The 26,267-nt window shown below is 37.7% G+C and overlaps 1 protein-coding gene across 4 annotated transcripts in view; it reads left to right on the forward strand.

The window, feature by feature from the left end:
- The first annotated feature begins 1,042 nt into the window (after positions 1-1,042).
- LOC130043949 (zinc finger protein 420) overlaps positions 1,043-26,267 on the forward strand; it is a 91,827-nt gene continuing 66,602 nt past the window's right edge. For 2 of the 4 annotated variants that reach the window (XM_056136472.1, XM_056136473.1), the window contains exons 1-4: positions 1,043-1,083; positions 11,268-11,364; positions 14,275-14,401; positions 21,576-21,660. In XM_056136472.1, the coding sequence (XP_055992447.1) occupies positions 11,356-11,364; positions 14,275-14,401; positions 21,576-21,583 (144 nt within the window). In that variant the 5' untranslated portion in view covers positions 1,043-1,083; positions 11,268-11,355 and the 3' untranslated portion in view covers positions 21,584-21,660. Of the gene's footprint in view, positions 1,084-11,267; positions 11,365-14,274; positions 14,402-21,575; positions 21,661-26,267 lie in introns of those variants that run through there. The other 2 variants (XM_056136470.1, XM_056136471.1) reach the window with 2 other exon arrangements.

Genomic DNA, 26,267 nt, shown 5'->3' on the forward strand with positions numbered 1-26,267 from the left:
GTGTATGTTTATTTTTTTTTTCTTGTTTGGTTATTCCTGGTGTTGCTCAGGGCTTACTCCAGCGCTGCGCTCAGTGCCCCTGGCAAGGCAGGGCAACTATTTGGGGCGCCGGGGTTAAGCTCAGCAGTGTGCAAGGCAACCCTTCTATCTGCTGTACTCTCGCTCTGTCACCCATTTGTGTATTTTAGAGAGTTTAGTGGGATACAGATGTAACGTTATCTGGTGTTTTTTTTCTTGGTCATTCCAGGGTCGACTACGTTGTGGAGAACCTGAAATCTGGCCCTGTGACTTTGTCCACAGAGGACTTGATCTCTTTTTTGACCTCATAAATACCCTCCACTCCCATTCACAGGCCCTGTATTGTCTATTTCTTTGGGAGGGTAGTTCTAGGCTCCTGCTGCTTCCCCAGCCTTCTTACATTATAACCGTATTGTTGCGTTATTGGGTACAGATAAGTGAAGAAAGGAAGTTAGAAATTTATGTCCAGGAATGAAAAATGAGTTAATTTTAAGATTTGTGTGTGTGTGTGTGGGGTTGGGAGAGGAGGCTATCTTTTGGCCACATCCAGAGGTGCTCAATACTGAGGGATATGTGTGGACTACCAGGGGTCAGCAGCATCTCAGGCGGGAGCCTTACCCTGTATTCTCCTGTAGAGAATAAGTTATTTCTATGCCAACAGATATGGGCTTACGATGAAAATTTTAGAGCTGAGAGCACTTTTAAGTGAAGCTACATGGAAATGTTTCAGGAGTGGGAGTGTGTTCTAAAATGCACTTTTAAAACTAGTAGCACTTTGTTGTAGGACTGTCTCCAATGAGCAGTTTTGAATCCAGAAATGAATTCTAGTCCAAGACCATATGATCTTGGCCCTTCTTTCTGATATAGAAAGTGTGAAACTGGTCTTGTCTCTTTCTGACTATCGTCTTTTAAATGTTGGATAGATAGGGAAAGAGAAGGTATAAGTTCTAGAGCATAGGCCGTAAGGAGGGTCAGGTATTTCATGATGATTCCGTTTTCTTTCCTTGAGCTTAGAACCCAGAGGAGGAAAGAATGGCTTTCATACATTCAAAAGCAAAGTCCAAGGTGAGTAAATATTTTCTGAAATGCATTTTGTTTGGGGCAGGGAGGAATGGAGGTTGGGTCACACCCAGCACTGCTCAGAGATCACTTCGGGAGTGATCTTCGGGATCATAGGGGTGCTAAGGATCAAACTCAGGTTAGCTGTAAACAAGGCAAATATCCTACCTATGTAGAATGAAGTATAACATCTCTTCAACTCCTGAAATTGAAATGCCTTTGTTTTTGAAATACATAGGAGTCTTTGTTTTGTAAACTTTTTCCAAATTATGGAAGAACAGGCAATTAGCTGCAGTTAATTGGGAGCAAGACATGATTCAACCTCCCCTCTGGAAAAAAAAACTTTTATCTTTTCTTTTTATGCTTTATAAAAAAAACTTATAAACTTTTAAATAATTTATATGCGTGTTATGAATTACTATATATAAGTGGTGTCATTTAACACATTAACCTAGAAGTTCCCAAACTTGTTTGGCCTACCATCTTCTTTTCAGAAAAAAGTACTCTTTTTCTTTCCGGAAACTTATCTTCTTTAAACTATCAAACAGAAAGTTTCCATGTCTTTGGGTTGGACCAATAGTACAGCAGGTAGGGGTACTTACTTTAGGCTGACCCAGGGTTGAACCCTGGGGCCCTGTAAAGTTCCCTGAATACCACCAGGAGTGATCCCTGAACTCAGAGTCAGAAGCCAACCCTGAGCATTGCCTGGTGTGGCCCCAAAACTCCTACCCGAAAAAAGGTAAAGCTCCCATGTCAGACTATTTCCTGGTTCTAGCACCTCCCTTAGGCAGTATCCTCTGCTTCGGAAAACCCTATGTTTCTTAAAAGAACTGACATTTAATTCTAGAGTTTTGATCAGATTCTAGTTTGTGTTTGTTATTACTTGTTTTACGTCAGTGTTTCATACCTAATGGTGTTTGCATCTGTTAGTGGTAGATAATATTTTTACGTATAATACCTGGAATATTTCTGTGAAGGGAACCAGCTATCGTTTTTTAAAATTTAATTTTATTTTTATAAAGTTTTTCACAATAATTGATTACATTTAGTATTTGAACACCAATGCCACCACCATTATACCTTCCTACCACCGTATTTCCAGTGTTTTTATCCTGAACCTCAAACTCTGCCCCCAAAGCAGAACCAAAGTAATTTATTTTGTTTTGCTTCTTACAATCTGCTAAAAATGATCCAAAAAAGTTTTCTTAGAGGAAAGTATGTGAAGATTGTTGTATTTCACCTAGGAGCCAGTAAGCCCTTCTATAGGAGATTAGTAGTAACATGTTGTTAAAAGTTGCCCAGCTATTCCCTTTTCAACATCATGGTTACTTAGTCAAAATAAAAAGCATAAAAATGATTTTACTCATTTTTCAGTATCTTCCAAAGTTTATCCTATGTTTCCTTTGAAATTATCACGTGAACTTGTAGATGTCTAAGATTTATACAGAACAGCTATTGTTTCAACGAATAACCAAATTTTTAGCAAGAGGGTTGCTTTTTATTTTGATTTAGCTCCTTTTGGATTTCATTTGACATGACACTGGTAGTCTGTAGCAGACTCTAAAACTTTCTAGTGTGACCAAATATTCTAGCCTTATTTCCTGTTGTAAATATAAAATCAGTCACTTTTATATGGAATCTTGGCTCCTTTTAGTGGAAAGTGGGTTTAAGAAGCCACAATTTTGGGTTTGGAGAGGTTGTGTAATAGGGAAAGTATTTGTCTTGCAGTTGGCCAACGAGGTTTGATCCCTGACACCCCATATGGTTCCCTGAACACCACCAAGAGTGATTCCTAAGTACAGAGTCAAGGGTGACCTAAAGCCCCAAAAAAGAAAATTCTGATTTGCACTAATGCTCATATTGAAAGATTATAAATTGTTCTTGATTTTATCTTTGTTTTTATACTCAAAAATATTTTTTTCTGGATTTTATATTTGTTTTGTACTCGGAAAACAATTTGGGAGGCTTTATTGTCCCAGACCTAGTGATGCCCTGGGGCTACTCTTGGGTTTTTTTTTTTTATTAGGAGACAATGTGCTGCCAAGGATCAAATCCAGGGCCTTCCTTTTGTATCAAGCTTATTAAACTATTTCTAATGCTCTCTCTAATAATATTCCTAAAAATATATTATTTGCATTGTTCTCATTAACATATGTTTATTACTTGTGTAGTTGTTTTAAAATATACATATTGCATTAGACATATAAAATAGGCTTCCTTTCTGTAGTTACCCTGATGGTATTATGCATATATGCATTTGTTTTATTTTACATTTGCTTATTAGAGTATTTTTAATTGAATTTTATCATAGCTATATAAAATATTCTCATGGTTTCAAAGTCAGATTATTCCGGTTTGATATACTTCAATTTTGTGTCGGTTCAGTAGCAATATTGAGCTATAATTTATTTTTCTTGTACTTTTTTGTTTTGGAGTCATACCCAGCTGTGATTAGAGCTTACTTCTGGCTGTGAGTTCAGGGATCATTTCTTTGGGCCTCAGCTATCATATGGGGTTCTGGAGCTTAACACACATATGCAAGGCTAGCCTAGGGTCATTTTCTTATTTTTGTCTGGTTTTGGTATGTATTTTCGGCCTCACAGGGTAGAAGATGAGGTCTAGGTAAAGCGCTTGCAATTGCATGTGGCCCAACTGAGTGTATACCCTGAGCACAGAGCCAGGAGTAAATCCTGAGAATATTTTCTCCTTTTAACTATTTTCTGGGAAGAAAGTTGTGAAAGAATAGTAATGTATTTATTTGCTTTAAATCTTGGTAGGATTTATTGGTAAAGACATCAGATTATTCTTTGTGGTTCAGGTGTTTTGTTTCTTTTGTTTTAATAAAAATTCCATTTTTTAAATATCTATGGTGACATTTTGTGCCTGCTTATTTCTTCTTGTAAAACTTTTGGTAATTTGTGGTTTAAGGAATTAGTTCTTATCCTTAACATTTTCTTGCTGTGTTTAAGACTTTATTCTCCATGTTGGTAATTTTGAGTAGACTTTCTGGTTGCCTATCAATTAATTGTATTAATCTTTCACAAAGAAAAGTTTTTTAAGATGTATTCTCTTTGCTTTCCCCTTGTTGATGTTCTCATCAGCGATTGCATATGTGCACTTATAGTGCTTATGCATTTGTTTGTCAAGGGTCATACACTTTGTTTTGACAACGCCCAGTGCTGCCCAGGGCTCACTCCAGACTCCACTGAGGGAGCAATCCTGGCTGGGCTTGGGGAGCATATGAAGTGCCAGGGATATAACTAAGGTTGACTGCATACAAGGCAAGCACTTTACTCTCTTTATAGCTCTCTTTGGTTATGGTATTCTTAAAAGTTGGGTGTCAGGTTACTTGATAATATTGAATAAATCTGCTTTTGCTGATTAAAAAAAATGGCGGTTGGAGCTATAGTACAGTGGGTAGGGCTTTTACTTTGCACTCAGCTGACCTGGATTTTATCCCTGGCATCCCATATGATCCCCTAACCCCTGCTAAAACTAATTCCTTGGCACCGACCTAGGAGAAACCCCTGAGATCACGAGACGTGTTCAAAACACAAATTAATTAAAACAGTGACTTATTTTGTTAGTGAGGAAAATTGTTAAGTATTCTGAATCTGCTTTTAACAACTTGATATTCTTTTTTTTTAAATTTTTTTTTTATTAGTGAAACACCATGAGGTACAGTTGTAGATTTACAATTTTTTGTGCTTGGGTTTGATTATACAATGATCAGATACCCATCCCTCCACCAGTGCCCATTTTCCACCACCATGGATAATATCCCCCCTACCCCCATCCCCCCATCCCCCCCTGCCTCTGTGGCAGGGCAATCCCCTGTGTTCTCTCTCTCCTTTTGGGTGTTGTGGTCTGCAAAAGAGGCATTGAGTGGCAAACATGTTCAGTCCATAGTCCACTTTCGACATGCATCTCCCCTCCTGGGAAGGTCCTCCAAACACCCTTTATTTGGTGTTCCCTTCTCTGTCTGAGCTGCCCTTTCCTCTAGAATGCCCGACTGGCCACTAAGCTATGGAGTAATCCTCCTGGTGCTGATCTCAGCTATTCTTGGGTATTAATCTCATACTTTGTTACTTTATATCCCCCAGATGAATGCAATCTTTCTATGTCTATCCCTCTCTTTCTGACTCATTTCGCTTAGCATGATACTTTCCATGTTGTACCACTTGTATGTAAATTTCATGACTTCATCTTTTCTAACAACTTGATATTCTTATTTCTGACAATGCTTGCTTCATATATTTTGATTCTTTGATATAGCTTTATACATTTATAATGGCAGTTTTTAATTCATCTTCTAGAATTAAATGTTTTGAGGTCTATTTTACCAGTACTTGTATACAGGTACACAAGCTTTCTTACGCTTAATTTTTGTATATCTTTCTCCACCATTTAACTTCCAACCCATTTATGTCATTATATTTGCTATATTTTATAAAGATCATGTAGTTGAATGTGCTTTTTATCTTGTCTAGAATTTGTTTTTTTATTGGAATAGCTAAACTTTCTTCCTTTAAGGAAATTACAACTCAGCTTAAGCCCTGTCAAGATATGTGAGTATCCATATATGTCTCTATGGAACAACTTGGCACATTTTAAGTTTAATCCTTCTAAAATTTTTTGGGTGTACCTTTTCATGAATTTAAGTAAATTACTTTTTATTTATTTATTTTGCTTTTTGGGTCACACTCGGCAATGCACAGGGGCTACTCCTGACTCTGCACTCAGGAGTTACTCCTGGCGGTGCTCAGGGGACCATATGGGATGCTGGGAATTGAGCCCAGGTCGGCCGCGTGCAAGGCAAAGCCCTACCCACTGTGCTATCACTCCAGCCTGTAAATTACTTTTTAATCTCTCCTAAGTTAGTTTTGCTTGTTAGGATGTCTTGCAACTTTCACATCTAGAAGAAGTAGAATTTTAAATCATCTATTGATTGCCTATATCAGTAATTCTCTGTGTGGCCAATGTTAAGGCTTATTGAAGAAAGAAAATTTTTCACTTTCCCTTCTTGGTTTGACACAGACCATAATATTTAAAAAGGTCCATTTAACTCTATACTGTTTGGTAGGAAACCTAAAGAAATGCTTTTATAGTCTGTAGAGAAAGAAGACTTGAGAAAAAGGGGAAGGTTTGTAGATGAAATAAGACCAGAGTTTATTTTCAAGTCTATAGTGATAAAGTTTATTGTCTGTCTATAGTAACAAAAAGATAGGTGCCCTTCTGTATAAGAAGGTACCTTTCTGGAGAATTCATCTCCTGCATGTAAGGAACAAAAGAATATTGCAATTTTCTTCTTGCACTGACTGTTTCTTAACTTGAGCCACACTAGCCAGGAGTGACTCAAAAACAAAACAAAAATAAGTGAAGAAAGTTAAGAAAAATATAAGGAGAGAATCTGAGTAGGCCTAAAGAAGTATAAAAATGTGTTTTATCCTGAAAGGGGAATATTGCTGGAGCGATAGCACAGCGGGTAGGGCGTTTGCCTTGCACGTGTCGGACCTGGATTTGATTCCTCCGCCCCTCTCGAAGGCCTGGCAAGCTACTGAGAGTATCTCGCCCGCCCAGCAGAGCCTGGCAAGCTCCCCGTGGCATATTCTATATGCCAAAAACAGTAACAAAAAGCCTCACAACGGAGATGCTACTGGTACTTGCTTGAGCAAATTGATGAACAACGGGAGGACAATGCTACAGTGCTGTGTTAGGAAATATTAAATTAGAGTTACTGCTTAAGTGTCTACATTAGTAAGTAATGTACTGTAATAAAAGCCTCTGGATGTAGAGGAAAAACTCCTTATCAGATATATAATACTTGATATAAATAAAACATTAATTTCTTATTGTGAATGTATAAAATCCTGTAGCAGATTAGGAGTGAGCATCCTTTCTTCATCTAGTAGATGGCAACCATCACTTCCATAAGTGGATGCCGTACTCAATGTCAAGTGCTGAAGAGTATGTCTGGCTTTTTAAAGAAGCTACTTTAATGCTTTCTTGTAAGACTGGATTTAAGGCTATGAATTCCCTAAGTTCCCTGTCCCTGAAGCTCTGTATTATTTCTTAAATCTGAATGATAATCTAGTTGGATAGATTATTTTTGGCAATATGTTCAGTTCATTGAGTTTTTTTTACTATATCCCTTCATTCTTTCCTGGATGCTGAGAGTCTCATTTGATCTGTTGTAAATCATGAGCTTTATGTGTAAGTTCCTTTTTGATCTTGACTGATTTCAGTATTATTTGTGTCTCTATCTTTGGATTTTGTCATTTTGAGTATAGTATGTCTTGAAGTTTCAAATTTGAATCCGTTTTTGCGGGGATCCTTAAGGCCTTCTGGATTTTGGTGCCTGTGTACCTCAACTTTGGATTTCCTTATCTATGATTTCCTTACCTGGTGTTTCTTCATTCAGTCTGCCCTGTTCTGGGATTCTGATAATTCATGTTTTTCCTCTTGAACTCATCCCATAGTACTTGTATGTTGTTCTTTTTTATTTTTTTTTAGATTTTTATTAGTGAAATACCATGAGATACAGTTGTAGACTTACAAATTTTTGAGCTTAGGCTTCATTTATACAATGATCGAATACCCATCCCTCCACCAGTGCCCACTCTCCACCACCACCGATCCCATCATCCTTCCCACCCCCTGCTGCCCCATCCTATCCTGCCTCTGTGGCAGGGCACTCCCCTTTGTTCTCTCTCTCCTTTTGGAGTTGTTCATTTCTTTTCAGACTTTTTTCCAACCATTTATTGTTTTCAAGTGGTTTCCTCCATCTCATCTTGGACCACCTCAGTATTTTCTCAGCTCTTGTTATTCTGCAGCTTAGAGCTTCTTTTGAGTTTTTTGTATCACCCACTATGCTCTTCATTTCTATTTGTAGATTTCTCATTTTGGCTCCCATACTTCCCTGTGCTTTTCTGACTGCCATGCCATCCTGATAGTTGTGTTTTAAAGTCATTGGGTCGTTACAGAGCTGATTGGTGCTTGTTGAGTCTTTTGTGTCATTGGTTTTGCTCCTTGAGCTTTGTGGGCTTCTAAATGTCTTTCTCATTGGGTTTGCTGTGTTCCTCTAATTGAGGGTGAATTTTTGTATTTACCCACTCTGGGTCTCTCTAATGAATTAGACTGGGAATTGCTTTTTTTACTTTAATGCTGTTTTTACCCAGTGATAGAAGGTATAACTGTGAGCAATGTGAAATTTGATGAGATAGATGCTTTGTGCTTCAGGAGCTGTGGAGCTGGTGGCGAAATCAAGTTCTTTGTTCCATTTATAGATGATTAATTTCATCAACTTTATACACATGTACATATAGACACATGTCATATATAGTACTTATTTCAAAATCACTGTATCACTGTCATCCTGTTGTTCATCTGTTTCCTCGAGCAGGCACCAGTAACATCTCCTTTGTCCTAGCCCTGAGATTTTAGAAAGTGCCACATTCGAGGCTCTTTCAGGGTCAAGAGAATGAGACCCATCATTGTTACTGGTTTTTGGCATATTGAATATGCCACAGGGAGTTTGCAGACTCTGCCGTGTGAGCAGGATACTTTTGGTAGCCTGCCAGATATTCCAGAGTCAGAATTAGATAATAAGATGTCGTGCAGAATGCAGCCGTGGACTTCCAGGAGCTGGGTTTTGTAGTCTCTGGGTCTTGGCCGTTGATGGGATTACACGTTTCAAAATATGAAATGTAAAACATATTTGGGAGTATTTTGTTTGTTTTTGGTTTTGGGCCACACCCAGTGGTGATGCTCAGGCTTACTCCTGACTCCGTTCAGGGCTCACTCCTGGTCAGACTTGGGGCACCATATGGAATACCGGGGATTGAATCCTTGTCTGCCATATGCAAGGCAAGCACCACTGCACTCTTGCTAGTGACCCCTAAATCAGATAATTCAGTTAATACTTCCAACTATTCTCATCTAACCATAATATGTTTTAAAATGTTATAAATATTAGAATTTGGTGCTGGAGCAATAGTACAGTGAGGCAGGGCATTTGCCTTGCACGCAGCCGATCTGGGTTGGATCCCTGGCATTCTTTTTTGGTCCCTGAGCAATGCCAGGAGTAATTCCTGAGTGCAGAGCCAGGATTTTGGTGAACATTTGGTAAACATTTCTGGGTGTGACGCAAAAAAAAAAATAGAATTTAATTGTGCCTTCTAGTATAGTTGTATGTAATCATTAATAAACTATGTTGGATAACATTGTTCTGCTCTTGCTCCTCTCTCAGGGAACTTAGGTTTATTGAGTTGCACCCATCATAGTGCTCCTGAGGCACACCCAATTCTACCAGACACTCCTAATCCTATGTTGCTTTTTTTCTTTATGTCCTTTGTATGGTATAGCAATGTCCTTTTTGTATAGATATAGGAAGACAGTTGATGCTATGCTTTTATAACATGGGTGTTCATTGACCTTGAATAATATTTTACTCCTGGGCAGCCATCATGTTACTTGACTTAAGCCTCAGTTGCCCTTACTTTCTAACACCTACAAAAGGAGGGTCCTGGCGAGGGATTTGGATGGACCCAGGGCAAGCTGTAAGCTACCCTGACATCGAAAAGGGACAGGCTAAGTGCCATAAGAAGTATCATAAGAGCACGGTCATAAAACAAACTCGGTCATGACCCAAAAAAAGAAATAACTGAATAAGGACGCTGCTGGTGTTAGGAAGGACTAACGTAGCCTGAGAACTGTAGTCTGGCATACATAGCGAGATATCCCCAGGAAGAGACCACCCTTTCAGCTTAATATACCTCTTATTTTGTCTCTACAAAATGACTAGAAAAACTAGTAAGAATAAATTTAATATGATTGTTTAAATGGATTACTAATTAAGAAAAGAAGAAAGCAATACGCCCTTAGATGGAATTCCACCCTTGGGCGAATCTCCTAGTTAGATGAGATCTTGTCCTTGAGTATGTCCTAGAACTCTCCCTAAAGGAAGGGCTTTACATCTGTTCATTGTTTATGATCATGTTTAACCACACCTATGTGTAATTGCTACCCCCAACCCTTGATGATTTCTCTATAACTGAGACTTGAATAAACAGAGACTGATTTCCAACCAGCCTTGTAGCCTCCGTTTCCTCTTTCGTGTGCCTGTCTCATTGCCAGCCGAGGTGTGGAGGCAGCTTTTGGCCACCGACTGCACGTACCACACACCCACATTTTGAACTCACAAAATTGAAATATAATGGTTGGTGATTTTGTTTTTAGAGGAACATACTGTACATAAAAATATTTTTTATAGGTTTATTTCAGAAGTTTTATTTTCTTTGTGTGTGTGTGTGTGTGTGTGTGTGTGTGTGTGTATAGTTCATATCCTGCAGTACTCATGGGACTACTTGAAGCTCCGTGCTATAATACTAGAATTGAGACCTGGGTTGCCTACATGTAAAACATGTGTCACTTGTATCACTTTTCATCCGTTGATCATCAGTGTGCTCGAGCTGGCGCCAGTAACGTCTCCGTTTGTCCCTGTCATGTGCTAGTGTAGCCCAGTGGCGTCTGCTCACTGCAGGAACATACATAGAGCCTCAAACTGTTTGTTCAGTGTTTTTTTTTTTTTTTTTTGATGAAGAAGTCTGACCATCTCGTAGGTGGGCAGCCTCATGTTCTTTTGATGTTTGTTGGAATCCACTTGGTAATAGCTCTAGTCCAGCGGTCATCTCTAGATCGCATTACGTGTCTGGCCCATCTGATTTTCAACACCTTGACAAATGAGACAGCGTCCCTGATTCTTGATTGTAGACAGAGGTTGGAACTCTGGATTCCTTCTCTCACTTGAGTGAAACATGATATTCCAAGCATAGCTCTTTTGATTCCTCTTTGGGATACCTGAATAGCGTTCTCATCCTGTTTTTGTAGGGCCCAGGACTCTGAGGCGTATGTTAGTGCAACTCAACATGTAAAACATGTACTTTAACTAACTGAACTAGTTCTCTGTCTCCAATATTTTTGTTTTTGTAAATTGGGAACCCTGAGTTTAGATAGTTTAGTTAAGAACCTCCACTTATATTTTCTCACTTACTGTGTAATTAATTTGGGGTTGGATGCAAATCAGGAAGATAAAAACAACAAAGATTATTATAATCTTTGTTTTATAATCATTTGGAACCTTGCAAAAATACATGTTCTCAGTCTCTTTGTTTTTTTCTCCCCCTCCCCAGCTTTGCCTTTTCCAGACTCTGTACTTCTCATGTTCTCTAAAATAGGAATCCAGAAGAAGATTGATCATTACTTGCAGCTCTAAAAACTATGGATCAGGTAACTTGGTGTTTCTTTGTGCCTTTTTCAAATATACTTTTAAAAGATTTTGTGCATCTTTTCATTCCTTGTTAGTGAAAGTTACCTAATTGTCCAGTTGATCGTTGATGTCAAGAGAGGGGTGCGGCAGGGTGATACCATTTCACCGAAACTCTTCAGTGCCACCCTCGAGAACATCATGCGACGACTGGAATGGGAAGGAATGGGAGTGAAGATAGATGGTCGGCAACTACACCACCTCCGCTTTGCTGATGACATTGTTTTAATAACACCAAACATCAGCCAAGCGGCACAAATGCTGGCCGACTTTGACCGTGAGTGTGGAAAGGTAGGACTACAGCTGAATCTTACGAAGACAATGTTTATGAGAAACAACCTCGTTCCTGACGCCCCATTCGCTCTCAATGGAACGACCATCTCCGAATGCAACAGCTATGTGTACCTAGGTCGAGAGGTCAACATGACAAATGACCTGGCACCCGAGCTGCGCAGGAGGAAGAGAGCGGCTTGGAACGCCTTCAAGAACGTCGAAGAAATAGCTAAGAGGATGAAGAACCTCCGGCTCCGGGCACATCTCTTTGATTCCACTGTTCTTCCTGCATTAACATATGCCTCAGAGACCTGGGCCCTACGCAAACAAGATGAGAACGCCATTCAGGTCTCCCAAAGAAGAATAGAAAGAGCTATGCTTGGAATATCACGTTTCACTCAAATGAGAGAACGAATCCGGAGTTCTGACATCCGTCGACGATCAAGGATCAGGGACGCTGTCTCATTTGCCAAGGTGTCAAAAATCAGATGGGCTGGTCACGTAATGAGATTTAAAGACGACCGTTGGACTAGAGCTGTTACTGATTGGATTCCACGGGATGTCAAGAGACCGCGTGGCCGCCCACCTACCAGATGGTCAGACTTCTTCGTCAAGATCATGAACGATCGGTTTGAGGCCCTTCATGTTCCCGGAGCGAACAGATGCCATTGGGCTACACTAGCACGAGACAGGGACAAATGGAGACGTTACTGGCGCCCGCTCGAGCAAATCGACGGCTAACGGGAAGTTAAGTGATTAAGTAATTCATTCCTTGTTAGTGAAAGTTACCTAATTGTCCAGTTTTGTTCATTCTTATAAGTGCTAGTCTCTCCTTTAGTTTAGTTTTATATTGGGCCACACCTGGTGATGCTCCTGCCTCCTGGCTCAGGAATTACTTCTGGTAGTACTTGTGGAACCATATGGGGTGCTGAGGATTCAACCCAGGTTGGCAGTGTGCATAGCAAGCACCCTACCTGCAGTACTATCTTCAGCTCTCCTAAGTATGTTTTTTTCTTATCTAACTTATTTAAAAATAATTTGGGTATCTGATATAACAAAAGAAGATTTCTTTGGTCTTGATTGGATCAATCTCCATAATACCAGACATTATATATTTTGAGTTTTTTCAGAACAAGAACAAAATTAGGGACTAAATACAGAAATATAAGGGTACTTCCTGATCCTAATAATTGACATATTAATACTTGAAACTAATAATTGATATATAATATGGGTCATTTTGAGATTCTGCATTATGTGCTAATCTTGAATGTTTAAGTTTGGATTATCTTTTTCAGTTTTTTGTTGCTTAGGCTAGGCAGGTGGAACATTTATAAGCTATGAATATTAAGAAGAAAAATTCTCACCAAGCTTCAAAAACCTCACCAAAAGTTCAGAATTACAAACTCTTAGAAGTAAGACAAGCTTATAAAAATTTTCATTTAGCTTAAGATGCTTAAATACATGCATAAATTAAATCGGGTATAGTTGTTATATGGAGCTATTTTTCAGTCTATTATATCAAGCGGTAGGGCGTTTGCCTTGCACACAGCCAACATGGCCGACCCGAGTTCGATTCCTCCGTCCCTCTTGGAGAGCCCGGCAAGCTACCGAGAGTATTCGATATGCCAGACACAGTAACAACAAAGTCTCCAATGGAGACGTTACTGGGCCCGCTCGAGCAAATCAATGAACAACGGGAGGGCCTTTATATCAATTATAAGTAACTAGGAAATTACATTACTTGTATTGGTCTCCCAGTTGTCACCATAGAAGTGTAATCGTTTTCCTATCATAATGAACCTAGGGTTTTTTTTTTGTCGTTGTTCTTGTTCATTTTTTTGTTGTTGTTGTTAGCAATTCTTTTTTATTCGAGTTGGTTGGTTGTTTGGTTGGTTTTTGATTTTTTGGCCACACCTGGCAGTATTCAGGACTCATTCTTGGCTTTGTGGCTTAGTGATCACTCCTGAGGACCCCATGGGACCATATGGGGTCATGGGATTGAACCCAGGTACCCCTACCCACTGTACTATCCCCTCAGGCCCCTGAACCTAAGGTTTTAACACTTTAATTTTATGTAAATCTTGGAACCTAAGCAATAACACAGTGGCCATGGTGCTTGCCTTGCACATGGCCGACCTAGGTTTGATCCCCAGCACCACGTAAGGTACCCTGAGCCCTGTCAGGAATAATCCCTGAGCACCAAGAGAGGAGAACTGCTGGTATGGCCCAAAAACCAAAAAGAATTTTTATACAAACCTTATTAAAGATTTTACAAGATACTAGAGAATTTCTCCAATTACTCTTCTTACACCTTAGATAAGAAAAAAACTTTCACATTTATTGAGAATATATGATATACAAAATATGTATCATGCTACATGTTCGTGTTTGCTACTTAGATGGGTGATTACACTCACATAATTCCCACAATGTATAATGAGATGCAGGAAAAAATATGTATAGCAACAGGAATAAAAAGGAGCATATTGTCACAAAAGCATAAATAACTTTAGTGTCTGATCCATATCCAAGTCCTCCCAGCTTATATTTCCATTGACAAAAATTATTTCCACAACTAGTATTATTTATTGTTTCAGACTTCAGTGATGTTCAGGGATGTTGCCATTGACTTCTCTCAGGAAGAGTGGGAGTGCCTGGACTCTGCTCAAAGGGATTTGTATAAAGATGTGATGTTGGAGAACTATAGTAACTTGGTGTCACTAGGTAAGGATCTTTATACCTAGAGGCTTATTCTAAACCACCTTTAAAATGGCTGTTTTCCTTAATTTCAAGTTCATTTGTTTTTTAATTAGGGATTCCCAACAGTGAGGGGTGAGGACATGGGAGCCACTCCTGGCAATGATTTGCCCAGGGATATGTGTCTGATGGTTTTTTATTCAGCTCAGTGCTTGTGCCTGGAAATTATGGGGTTCATCAGGGCCACCCCAGCAATACTAAGAGGTCACCAGTACCATACCTGGAGGTATTTGGGTACTGTCAGTTCTTACCCAGTGGTACTGGGGTTAGGAGGCCTGCATGTGATGCCAGGAATGAAATTCAGGGCCACATATGTTGCTCCCATTGGAGCCATTTTCCTGGGGTCCCTCAAAGTTACTTTTAAATAATTAATTTTATTTAAGTAATTTATCATCCTTAAATTTTATTGTTGGAGGGACAGGAATGATACAGCAGAAAGTGCTTTTGCCTTGCACGTGACTGACCTGGGTTTGATCACCGGCATCCCATATGGTTTCCTGAGCACCGCCAAGGGTAATTCCAGAGTGCAGAGCCAGGAATAACCCCTGAGCATCGCTGGGTGTGACCCAGAAAAGCCCCCCACCCCTAAAAAAATTTTATTACTGAAAGTATTCATTTATTTTCAGAGGACATATTTCAGAGGGATAGATCTGAAATCTGGGATTCTTTCAGTATTATAAAAAACAGGTTATGGGTTACAATTTAGATTTGCAGAAGGAATTTTTTGTTTGTTTATTTTTGGGACCATACCAGGTGATGCTTAGGGGTTATTCCTGGCACTGAAATCAGGAATTACTCCTGGTAGTACTCAGGGGATGATACGGGATTCCGGGAATTGAACCTAGGTCATCTGCATACAAGGCATACACTCTACCCACTGTACTATCGCTTCAGCCTCAGCTAAAGGAATGCTTAGTGTTAAATAGATAAACACATTATGGTTTTTCTAACACTGATTATATGGTGCTAGCGTAGATCATTGTATGTTGCTAACAATTCCAGTCAACACAGTATATTACAACAAAACATTTTCCTATTTTACTTATGGTTTAAAATTACATGTTGAGAACTTTGCATTTTACAATGAATGAATAGCCATCTTTTATTTGAAAATAGCTCAAAGTGTTGATGATTTTCTAGGAAGGTTTATTGCTTTTTCTTGTTATAACAAAACCTTTCTATTTGAGTTGAGGTGACATAGTTACAATAGTGTTTACATTTATGCTTGTGATGCATAAAATTCATGTGCCTTCACCACCACTATGACCTTCCGCTTCCACCTGTCATCCACCTTTTCCTTCTCTTTCTCTCCACACTGTTCCCACACTTGGTGATCTCAGTTCTGTATTCAGATTCTAAGGAGTAGTCATTAGATACTATTCATTCCTTTCCTTTGTTTCTTTATATACTACATATTTCTGTGTTCTTCTAGTATTTGTCCTTCTTCCTTTGGCTAATTTCACTTAACATCACCCATTCTAGCCTCATCCAAATCATAGCATAACCTCATTTTCCTGGGGTTGGGGGTGTCACACACCCACTTGGCTCAGGACTTACTCCTGGCTCTGTACTCAGGAATTACTCCTAGAAGGGCTCAGGTGACCATGTGGGGTTCTTGGGGTTGAACACAAGTTGGCCATGTGCAAGGCAAGTGCCTTACCTGCTGTTCTGTTGCTCCAGCGCATAAGTTTTTTTTTTTACAGTTTTAATACTATTCCATCATGTATAATTACCACAACTTTTCAATACTCTCACCTATCGTTGGACATTTGGGTTGTTCCCATTTCTAGGGTATCATAATTAGCATTGCAGAAAAAATAGGTGTGCATATATTGCTTGGATTAATGTCTGTGTGTTCTAAGGATAGATGCCAAGAATTTGAATTACTGGGAATTCTATTTTGATTTTGGTTTTGGATATCTTTGTGGGTTTTTGTTTGTTTTTGGTGGGGCCCATTAGTGGTGTTCAGTGGGCTTCTGGCTTCTTCCAGGAATATTCAGCCAAATGGAGCAGTGGTTCAGTGCTAGTTCTAGAGAATGTGCCAGGGACCACTAGGCCACCCTGATCATGTTGGAAAGGCCCCTCAAGGCTAGACCTGGTGATGCTCTGGAGGCCATATGCTGGACAAGGATGTCCTGGAACTTACATACCTGGGTTTTTGCTTGTGACCTCGGGGGTTTCATATGGAGCAGGTGGAGAGGGCACAGTAGCTATGTCTAAGGTGCCCCAGTGGAATGGGCTCTGTATGGGGTCCGGAGAGATCTCTGGCGAGACGTTGTCTTCCGGGATTCACTGCCTCTCCAGTTTATATTCTTACCAATAGTGAGTAAAGGTTTATTTTTTCATCCCTGCCAATACTGGCTATTTTTAATATTTTTTATGTACTCCCCTTTTTTTGTTGTGAGGTGGTATTTCATTGTTTTGATTTGCATTTCCCTGATAATTATTGATGATAAAACACTTTCTAATATGCCTTCTGGCTTTCCATGTGTCTTCTTCTAGGAAGTGACTATTTATCGGGGAGCATTTAATTAAGATTTCTGTAAGAGATTTGCCATCTGAATTTCCACACTTTATTCTCTTGACTCTTAAGTCATTGGAATGCAACTGTCTCTTACCCTTTTACTTTTCTCTCCACTGAAAATTTTATGAAATTTTTGCTATGTGCATTCTACTTGTCTACAGGCCCAAGATCTGTGGGGAAACAAAAGACCCCTGACTGGAGAAAAAAGCTGGGACTTATCATAACTTCTTCAAAGAGGCTCACCTGATCATTACATGTTTCCCCTCCTGTTGGTCTTTAGTGGAATTCTTCCTACTTTAAGAGAGGAGGTTACGTGATAATTTTTTTTTCCCATTTGAAACTTTAGTTAACTCATGATCTACAAAGTTGTTCATAATACAGTCATTTCAGGTATTCAGTATCCAGCACCAATCCCACCACCAGCCTGACTTTCCCTCCACCAATGTCCCAAGTTACCCTGTCCCCCACCCTAGCCTTCCCCTTTAGCAGACAGAAAATAATTTACTTTATATTGCTTATTACAACAAATACTAAAGTTATTGTCCAAGGGTTTGCTGAGCTGTTAGGGGCTAGTTGAACCTGCTGTGCTATTGTTTTCTGTAATTGAGCTTAGTGGGCTTCTACACAACTCTCCCATCTAGTTTTGTTTTCATAAGCTATATAATTTAATGATAATTTTATTACCTGTTGACACTTTTTACGTAAAGTTGTGAATAAGTTTATTTTATTTCTATTTAGACAAGTATCATTTTCCAAATTGGGTAGGGCACTGATATTTCACAAAACAGAACCGGGTTTGATCCCTGGCATCCCGTACTATGCCTTGAGTACCTCCAGGAATAATTCCTGAGTGCAGAGGCATGAGTACATAAGCATCACTGGGTAAATAGACATAGACATACATCTTTGTCTCCATTCTTTTCAGAAATGCTTAAATATATTGTTCAAAAATAAATTTTGAGGTCTTATTCTGACCCAAGTATATATTAACTTAAAGTAATAATCTAGATTCCTTGGGGAAACTGCATTCTTCTAGGAGAAATACAAAATAACTAAGGAAACTAAACATGTGTATCTGCATATACATCTATATACTTATTTAATAAATGTAATAATTGCAAGTAATGATATACAGTATAAATAAAAGAACAAGTAAAGAAATAGGGTCTGGAGAGGTAGTAAAGCAGGTAGGCATTTGTCTTACATGTAGCCAGCCCAGGTTTGATCCCGGATACTACATATGGTCATCCCAGAGCCTCACTGGGAGCGATCACTGAGCACAGAGCCAGAAGTAAGTCCTGAGCACTGCTAGGTATAATTCATGGATAAGCTTTGAAAAATCTGTGGAGATATAAATACATTAATGGTTGCCCAATGCAGGATTACAGGACTGTGGGTAAGAGTGGATTAGAGAATGAAAATGAGGAAATTAGCAATGACTGATAATAAGCCTGAGACTTCTTTTTGAAGTTTTTCCGGAAAGAAAAAAGTTATAAAATTAGGTTAAATATACTAAAAAACAAAAACATTAAGTTGTAGTGGCCAGAGCAATAGTTTTGCAGGCAGGACACTTGCATAATACATGACCAATCTGGTTTCAATCCCCAGCATGCCACATGGTCCTTCAAGTTCCACCAGGTGTGGTTCCCTGAGAGCCAGGATTAAGCTCCGAGCACCACTTATGTATGCCCCTCACCCAAAATAATAAAATTAAAAATCAACAATATTTTTTCTAATTAATATGCAATGTCTTTTTAATTTATCTCAGTCTTCAGTTTTGTTCATCAGTGTTTTGTAGTTTTTAGTGTAACAGTGTTTTCTCTTTTGGTTAAATATATTTCCAGGTATTTTATTTATTGTCCCTAAGATTATATTCACATCTCTTTCTGTTAGAGATGCAGAAGATTTATGTATAGAATTTTTTGTAACATACTTTACAGAGTTATTTTATTCAACAACTTTTGATGAAGCCTTTAGGGTTTTCTATATAAAATGTACCATCTACTAATAGCAATAGCTTTCTTCTTCCTTTCTAATTTTAATATCTTATTTTTCTTACTTACTTGTTCTGACTAGGAATAAGGTTTACAGAAATAGAACTAAGAGTCCCAAAATTACTTCTAAAATCACAAAATACCTCAAATAGACAAGCAGTCTTGAGAAAGAAAAATCATGCTGGAGACATCATGGTCCTGATTTCAAACTATATTACAAAATTATATAATAAAAAATCTTATTGGCATAAAAACAGACAGGAATTAATGGAATAATATAAAGTGCACAGAAATAAACCTGAGCATGTATGGTTAGTTTGTCAGAAAGCAGTCAAGAGCATGCAATACGAAAGGAGAGTTCCTCTTCAATAAATGGTGCTTGGAAAGTTAGACAGCCTCTTGTTAAAGAATGAGACTAAGTTGGACTACTGTCTTAACACCATATGCAAAAATTAACTCAAAATTGCTTAAGGACTAGAATATGGACCTAAGAGATAACTGCATGGACTGGAGCTGTGCTTTTTGCCTGTAGGGGCCTGTGTTCAATCCCTGACACTGCATGGTTCCCTTAAAACTTGGGGAGCAATCCCCAAGCACAGGACTAGTATTAATCTCCAAATACTGTCGGGAGTGACAGCCCCCAAAAGAAAAAATAAAGACATTGTTACAAGACTTAAAATTGGAAGACTAATATGGAAATGGAAGACTAATATGAAAATATATAGTAAGTTCCTTAACATCAGTCTTGATCATTTTCTTGGATCCAATAGTGATAGCAAGAAGAGCAAAAGTAACTACAGCAAACTCATTTCTGCCCAGGAAAGGAAATCATTCACAATATAAAAGGCCAAGATACAGAAGAAAATATTGGTAAATCACTTATCTAATAAAGATTTAATATCTAAAATATGTAAAGTGTAGTCAGAGAGATAGTATAAAAGGTGGGTCTCTTGCCGTGCATATAGTTGACTTGGGTTTGATTCCCAGAATTCCGTATGTTCCCCCAAGGACTGCCAGGCATGATTCCTCAGTGCAGAGCTTAGTAACCTCTACTCATTTCCAGTATGGCACCCAGACAAAAAATATATATAAACAATTTATATGTTCTAAATTGTTTTTTTGGGGGGTGGGGTAGGAGTGGGGGTTGGCTTTAGGTTTTGGGTCATACCAAGCAATACTCAGGGCTTATTTCTAGGACTATGCTTAGGAATCACTGCAGGTAGGGCTTAGTGGACCACATGGGTGCCAGAGTTCAAACCCGGTTTAGCTGTGTGCAAGATAAGACACTACCCTCTATTACACTGCCCCTCATTTTTTTTTAAACTTTTGCACCATCAGCTGTAGTCCAGGTGTACGCTGAACCTTGTTGGCTGTAGCCTTGTAAGTTAAGGTCCAGAAAGATAGTACAGTTGGTAAAGTGCTTGCCTTGCACATGGCTGACCCAGTTTCAGTCAACTCTGGCATCACTTAATATCCCCCAAGTCCCACCAGTAGTGAGCCCTGAGTGCACAGTCAGGAATATGCCCTGAGCCCATCTGAGTATGGCCCAGTAACTAAACAGCCACAAAATCCAAAGGAATATAATGTGTAGCATGGTGGCTAACATTATTTATAGTGTGTATATTGCTGATAGTCTTAAAGTTATTTTCAGAATAAAAAGGGTGACTTAAAATGATGGATTTAACTAGATGTATTTTTTCATTTCATAGTGTTTACAAATAATTGGTCATTATGTTGCATACTATTACAATGCTGAAATGTATATGCTTTTTTGTCAGTTATACTCTAAAAGATTTCAATCATTGCCATTCTCTACTACCTAAAGCAGCTGAGCACCACTATTTAATGCTGAAATGAATATATGCTTTTTGTCAGTTACATCTCATTTTAAAATAAATCAATGATCATTCTCTACTATTTAAAGCAGCTGAACTCCATTTATCTGTTAATTTGTAGATTAAAAATGGAGCAGTATATTTCTGTGATAACTGGTGAGTTTAAATGTTTTAGAAGTGTTTTTTCTTGTTTTGGTCCTTAAAATGACTGTTAAATGAAAAATATGCATTTAACCAGAACTATAAAGAATTTTATTTTTCATCTTTGATCCACCTTTACCATTGAATGTGCTGTTGTTTGATATTTTTGTTTTTATCTTTTTAATGCCCCAACTGGGCACTGTTTTTGATGTATAACAACATTTGCTTTTGGATATATTCACATAAATATCCTTTGATTTCTGTGCTAGTAAGCTTCCATTATACCTTCCTACTGTATTTCACAAATTTTAACTATATTAGATAAGGCCTGGGCTGGAACGATAGCACAGTGGTAGGGTGTTCGCCTTACAAGTGGCCAACATGGCCGACCCGAGTTCAATTCCTCCACCCCTCTCGGAGAGCCCGGCAAGCTACCGAGAGTATTCGATATGCCAAACACAGTAACAACAAAGTCTCCAATGGAGACGTTACTGGGCCCGCTCGAGCAAATCGACGATCAACGGGAGGGCCAATAGAGGCTCTCAGTTTTAATTTATGTTGTTGCAAAATACCTTTGTGTCACTTTCATTCTTGCCTGATGACTTAAAGGACATAAAATCCTATATTGACAATCATTTTTTCCTCAGCACTCTGAAGATACTATTCCACTGTCTTCTGCCTTCTATTGTTGCTCTTGGGGAATCTGCCATCTGTCTCATTGTTGTTCCCTTTGTAAGTAATCTATATTTCCTGACTTTTTAAGATATGTTTGGTAAGATTTTATATAGTTAATTGTATTATTTATTTCTTGAAGCTTAATATTTTCTTTTTCCCCAGATATATTTTTAGTATTCTGTGTAGATATTTGTCATGATTTTCATATTTTGCACCTTGATTTTCATATTTTGCACCTTCTATATTTCAAGTTTTTATACACATTGACCAATTTCTGAGGAATGGGTCTAATTATGTAGTTTCTTATATGTGGGATAATGTGTAATGATATATAGCTTTTTTTAATTTAGCATTTAGGCCTTACGCAGTAACAGCAAGTCTCACAATAGAGACGTTACTGGGCCTGCTGTAGCAAGTCAATGAATAACGGGAGCACAGTGCTACAGCTTTTAGGCCAGAATGGAAATATGTTTCATCTATTTCCTTTCAAGGTCAGGGTGAAAAAAATTCTTTTCCAACTGTCGGCCTTAGTTCTGATTTTGAGAAGTAAAGAAGTAAAGTTCTAAAGAAGAAGTAGTAGTAGTAAAGAAGAAGTAGAGAAGTAAAGTTCTGTTCCTTGAAAATTTGTTGAACTAAGGTTTTATGTCAATTTTTTAAAGGCAATTGGAGTCAGCCAGTGTTCTGAGAGTACTTGTGACTTTAGAGATATGTTTTGGTTTTGTTTTGGTAGTGCTCAAGGATTACTGCTAGTGGGGTTCAGGAGAACCATATGGAGTGCTGGGAATTGAAGTCTGGTTGTGTGTGTTCTGACCACTCAACTGTCTCTCTGGCCTTTTCAGAGATTTTTAACTTTGTGGTTTTCACTTCTTTGTGTGTGCTTTGATCATTATTTCCTTTTAAGTAAAAACTTTGTAGAAGAATGATAGTCATTTTATCCAGCATTTCACAATATTTTCAAGAAATCTGATACATTCATCTTAGAAAAATTGAATGAATTTGAGTTAATTCAAACAGTGTTGAGTCCTACTTTTAAGTATGCTGTATCAATATGCATGCTAGTTTGTGTCATTTTGTGGATTTTTTCTTAAAAGGTCCGCACTTTTATTTTCTATGCAGAACTTTGGAAATCAAACCTAAGTTTCATGCATGCAAGACATACCCTTTACTATAGTCACATCGCTGGACCTTCACGTTTCTTATTAAGTACTATCCTTAGTATTTTATACATTTTACTTGGAATATATATTAGGAATATTTTGTTCTGTGATATTTTCTGAATGGCTGAAATATACTGCTAAATTTCATGCAATTTCAGAGTTACTAACTACCCATAGTATTTAGATCTTAACTGTTTCTATATTTCACTTTTATTATGAAAATTACCTTAATTCTAAGATTATATACTTTTTTCAGTTTTTGTAATTTATAATTTTATTCTAATGTGGTTAAGATGTTATGTTTTGCTGTACTAAAGCTTAAAATAAAACTTTCCTTTTATTCACATATTTCTGACAACAGAAGTTTTGTGGGGCATATTTCTGACACTGGAAGTGTGGGGTTTTCCACCACAAAAAATTCTCCAGTTCTTAGTTGACACCAACTATGTTCTCTAATTTCTGTCACTGTTTAGGGTTAGCACAGACCCCAGTGATTTCGGGTTCATTACCACAAAACTACCCCTTTCCATTTGAATGCCTATAACATGTTGCAAATAGTCATTTATACTTCTGACTCGCTATAAAATGGGAAATGCTATGATCCTTTCCTTGGGTTCAGTAACTGCCTAGAATGAGACATAGAATTTTTATATCATAGTATTAAAGTTCTTTACTCTGTAGATTTATCTGTTTCTCTTTATATGTATCAATTATTCAAATGTGAATTTTAAGTTGCAGAATAATGGACATGGTTGTTATAATTTTTTCCTTTTGACTCTAACATAAATACCTTGAGCTGATCTCATTGAGGAAACTGAAATAGTCAGAAAACTTTTACATTTCTGCTGCTTTGTATCTACTTACCTGCATATATACTCATTTTCTGTCTCTTCCTATGATAGATGAATTTTTGGTGATGTTATGTTAGAATAGTACTTCCAGTTTTGTACTAAATGCTAACCTGTTTATTGGCAATTTTGGAACCATTTTTCTCTGCCTCTTGCAATGTCTTTTTTTCATATTTGTTATCATTTTCATCAGCAAACATATAATTTCTCCCTTCTGAAAGGACAGATAAATCAGAGGCAAATCTCTCTGCATGCTTTCCTCTTGGTGTGGCCCTTTTTTCTGTTACTTTTGGGCCGGAATGATAGTTCAGCAAGTAGGTCCTTTTCCTTGCACACAGCCATTGTGGATTAGATTCCCAGCTCTCCATATGGTTCCCCCAAGCTCACAAGGAGTGATCCTGAGTATAGAGCTAGGACTAATTCCTGACCACTGTTAGTATGACCCTAAAGCCCTCCTTCCCCCCAAATTTTTATTCCTTCTTTCTATCTCAAGTACTTGTATGCTTTTAATTCTTAAGTCAGAACTTGCCTCCATGGAAATGATCTCATGAATACCATTAAGAACCCTTAATATTGTTAAAGATTTACTAGTATACCTCAACTCTTGGTCTCTTACACAATTGATTGATTGATAAATCCTCCTCCTAGCAAGTTTCTTCCCCAGGCCCCAGGGGTGCCATAGTCTCCCAGGTTTTTTGGTTCCTTATTACTTGCTCGTTACTAGTTTCCTTTGCTGGTTCCTTTTTATTGTTTGTTTGAGTGCAAAATAAAAATGAAATGCCCCAGGATTCAGTCTTCAAACTTCCCTTTTCTTTCTTTCTCTGCTTTATCTATAAACTCTCTTTATATAATCTTATTCAGTTTCTTAGCTTTAAATATTACCTTTCCTTTGACAACACACAAATTTATATGTCAAATCTGTTATCTCCCCAGCATCCCATGTTTGCATATTTCTGACTATTCATTATAATTTTTATGGAATATAATAGTTCAAAAGTAAATTCTCAATTTTCTTTCTCATACCTGTTCTTACTAACAATGAGTTTTCAGTAAATGACATTTCATTTTTTCAGTTTTCCAGAAAATACATGTAGCTTTCTTTGGCCTCTGTATTTTATTTTTCATGTCCAACCCATTACCAAAGAGTGTAGAGAATTTTTTAATTTTCTTCACTTACAATTAATGTCTTTTATTTTTCTTTCTTGAATGTATATTAGACACCTGTCTTTACTGTAGTAATGTCAAGAAGAATAATAGTTTTCTGGGATTAACAGTAGTATTGGCCTTGGATAGAAGAGTAAATTTTAAAAAGACATGAAATGGGATAATTAAACAAAACAGACTGGGTGTGTAACTCAAACAGTAGAATACTTAACCTTGCACATGTGATTACCTGACTTCGAACTCTGGCACTGCAAAAAACAAAACAAGCAAAAACCATGAAATTAAAAAAAATACACAAAACCCTGAAGTAAATAAAGGTAGACAAAAGCCACTTGTATCTTGGTTTCAAAGCTCATGAAGAACTAGATAACCATGCTTAGTATCTAAGAAGCAGTATGCAAGAGGTCAGACAATTGGAGAAATATTTTTCCATTTTATCTTAGATTTACTGTGGTTATATACTTTTGTTTTTATTTGTGAACAGTCGTGAAAGCCACAGGTCAATGATATCCAAGATTATAACTTAGCCTACATACTTCTTAGAGAGGAACATTAAGAGAGTACTTAGGAACAGTAGACTATTGTATATCTTAATCTGTCATAGGTACTTGACTTGAGGCCTTAAAGTATGCTTTTTACCATTTTTAGTTGTTTTGTATTCTCATTCATTTAGTTATGTGTTGTTCTAAGCTAGACATTATAAAGAATAATTATAGAAGTAACATGGAGCCTTGGATGATGTTATACATTTTCAGTGAAGACATTGGTTTCTTACTGATGGGTAGTCTTGAATTACCTTAAGATTAAGGTAGTTTCTGGAGTTGAGATGATGCAAAAATGACTCAAGAATTTCCCATCATACCATTTCTCCCATTTCCATGAGGGAACCCTCGAGGAAACATGGATAATTTATGATGAACTCTGTTTTCCAGCTATTATCACATTAAGCTTATGAAATGTTTCAAAAACATTTTCCTTCACTTCTCAATTCCATTTTCTAAATGAGAGCTAGGGATTAAGTAAGTAGAAAACTGGCCTGAAATGTTGGAATTATAACTACTGAGTATTTCTTTTTTTAATCCATTCTTTGGTCCCATTATTAATTTTCTGGTGTCTTCTATCATGCACCTTTTGTATTTTGATATTTGTGTAATAGCTCTCAAGTAAGAGTGGCTTAAAATCTCTTGTATGATGATAGAAGTGGATATTTAAGGAACAGCAACTGATTTTATTTATTCTCTTCCTCTCAGCCACATCCTTGGCTCTTAAAAGGTGATATATAAATTAGAGCTTAAGAAAAACAGTGATTTTATTTAGGGAGTTTTTTTTCAAAATTAAAAGTAATACCTAATATGTTTCCAAATAGTGAGCAAAGTCAAACAAGCTTATGAGGAGATCATATATATAAATAGAGACTAGATTATAAAGGGCTTTGTTAAAATCCTGGAAGTCATTTGCATTGTATTTTTTAAATAGGATTTTATTTTCAATTTAA

This window comes from Sorex fumeus, unplaced genomic scaffold, assembly GCF_029834395.1.
Source record: "Sorex fumeus unplaced genomic scaffold, SorFum_2.1 ptg000122l, whole genome shotgun sequence".
Taxonomy (NCBI): Eukaryota; Metazoa; Chordata; class Mammalia; order Eulipotyphla; family Soricidae; genus Sorex; species Sorex fumeus.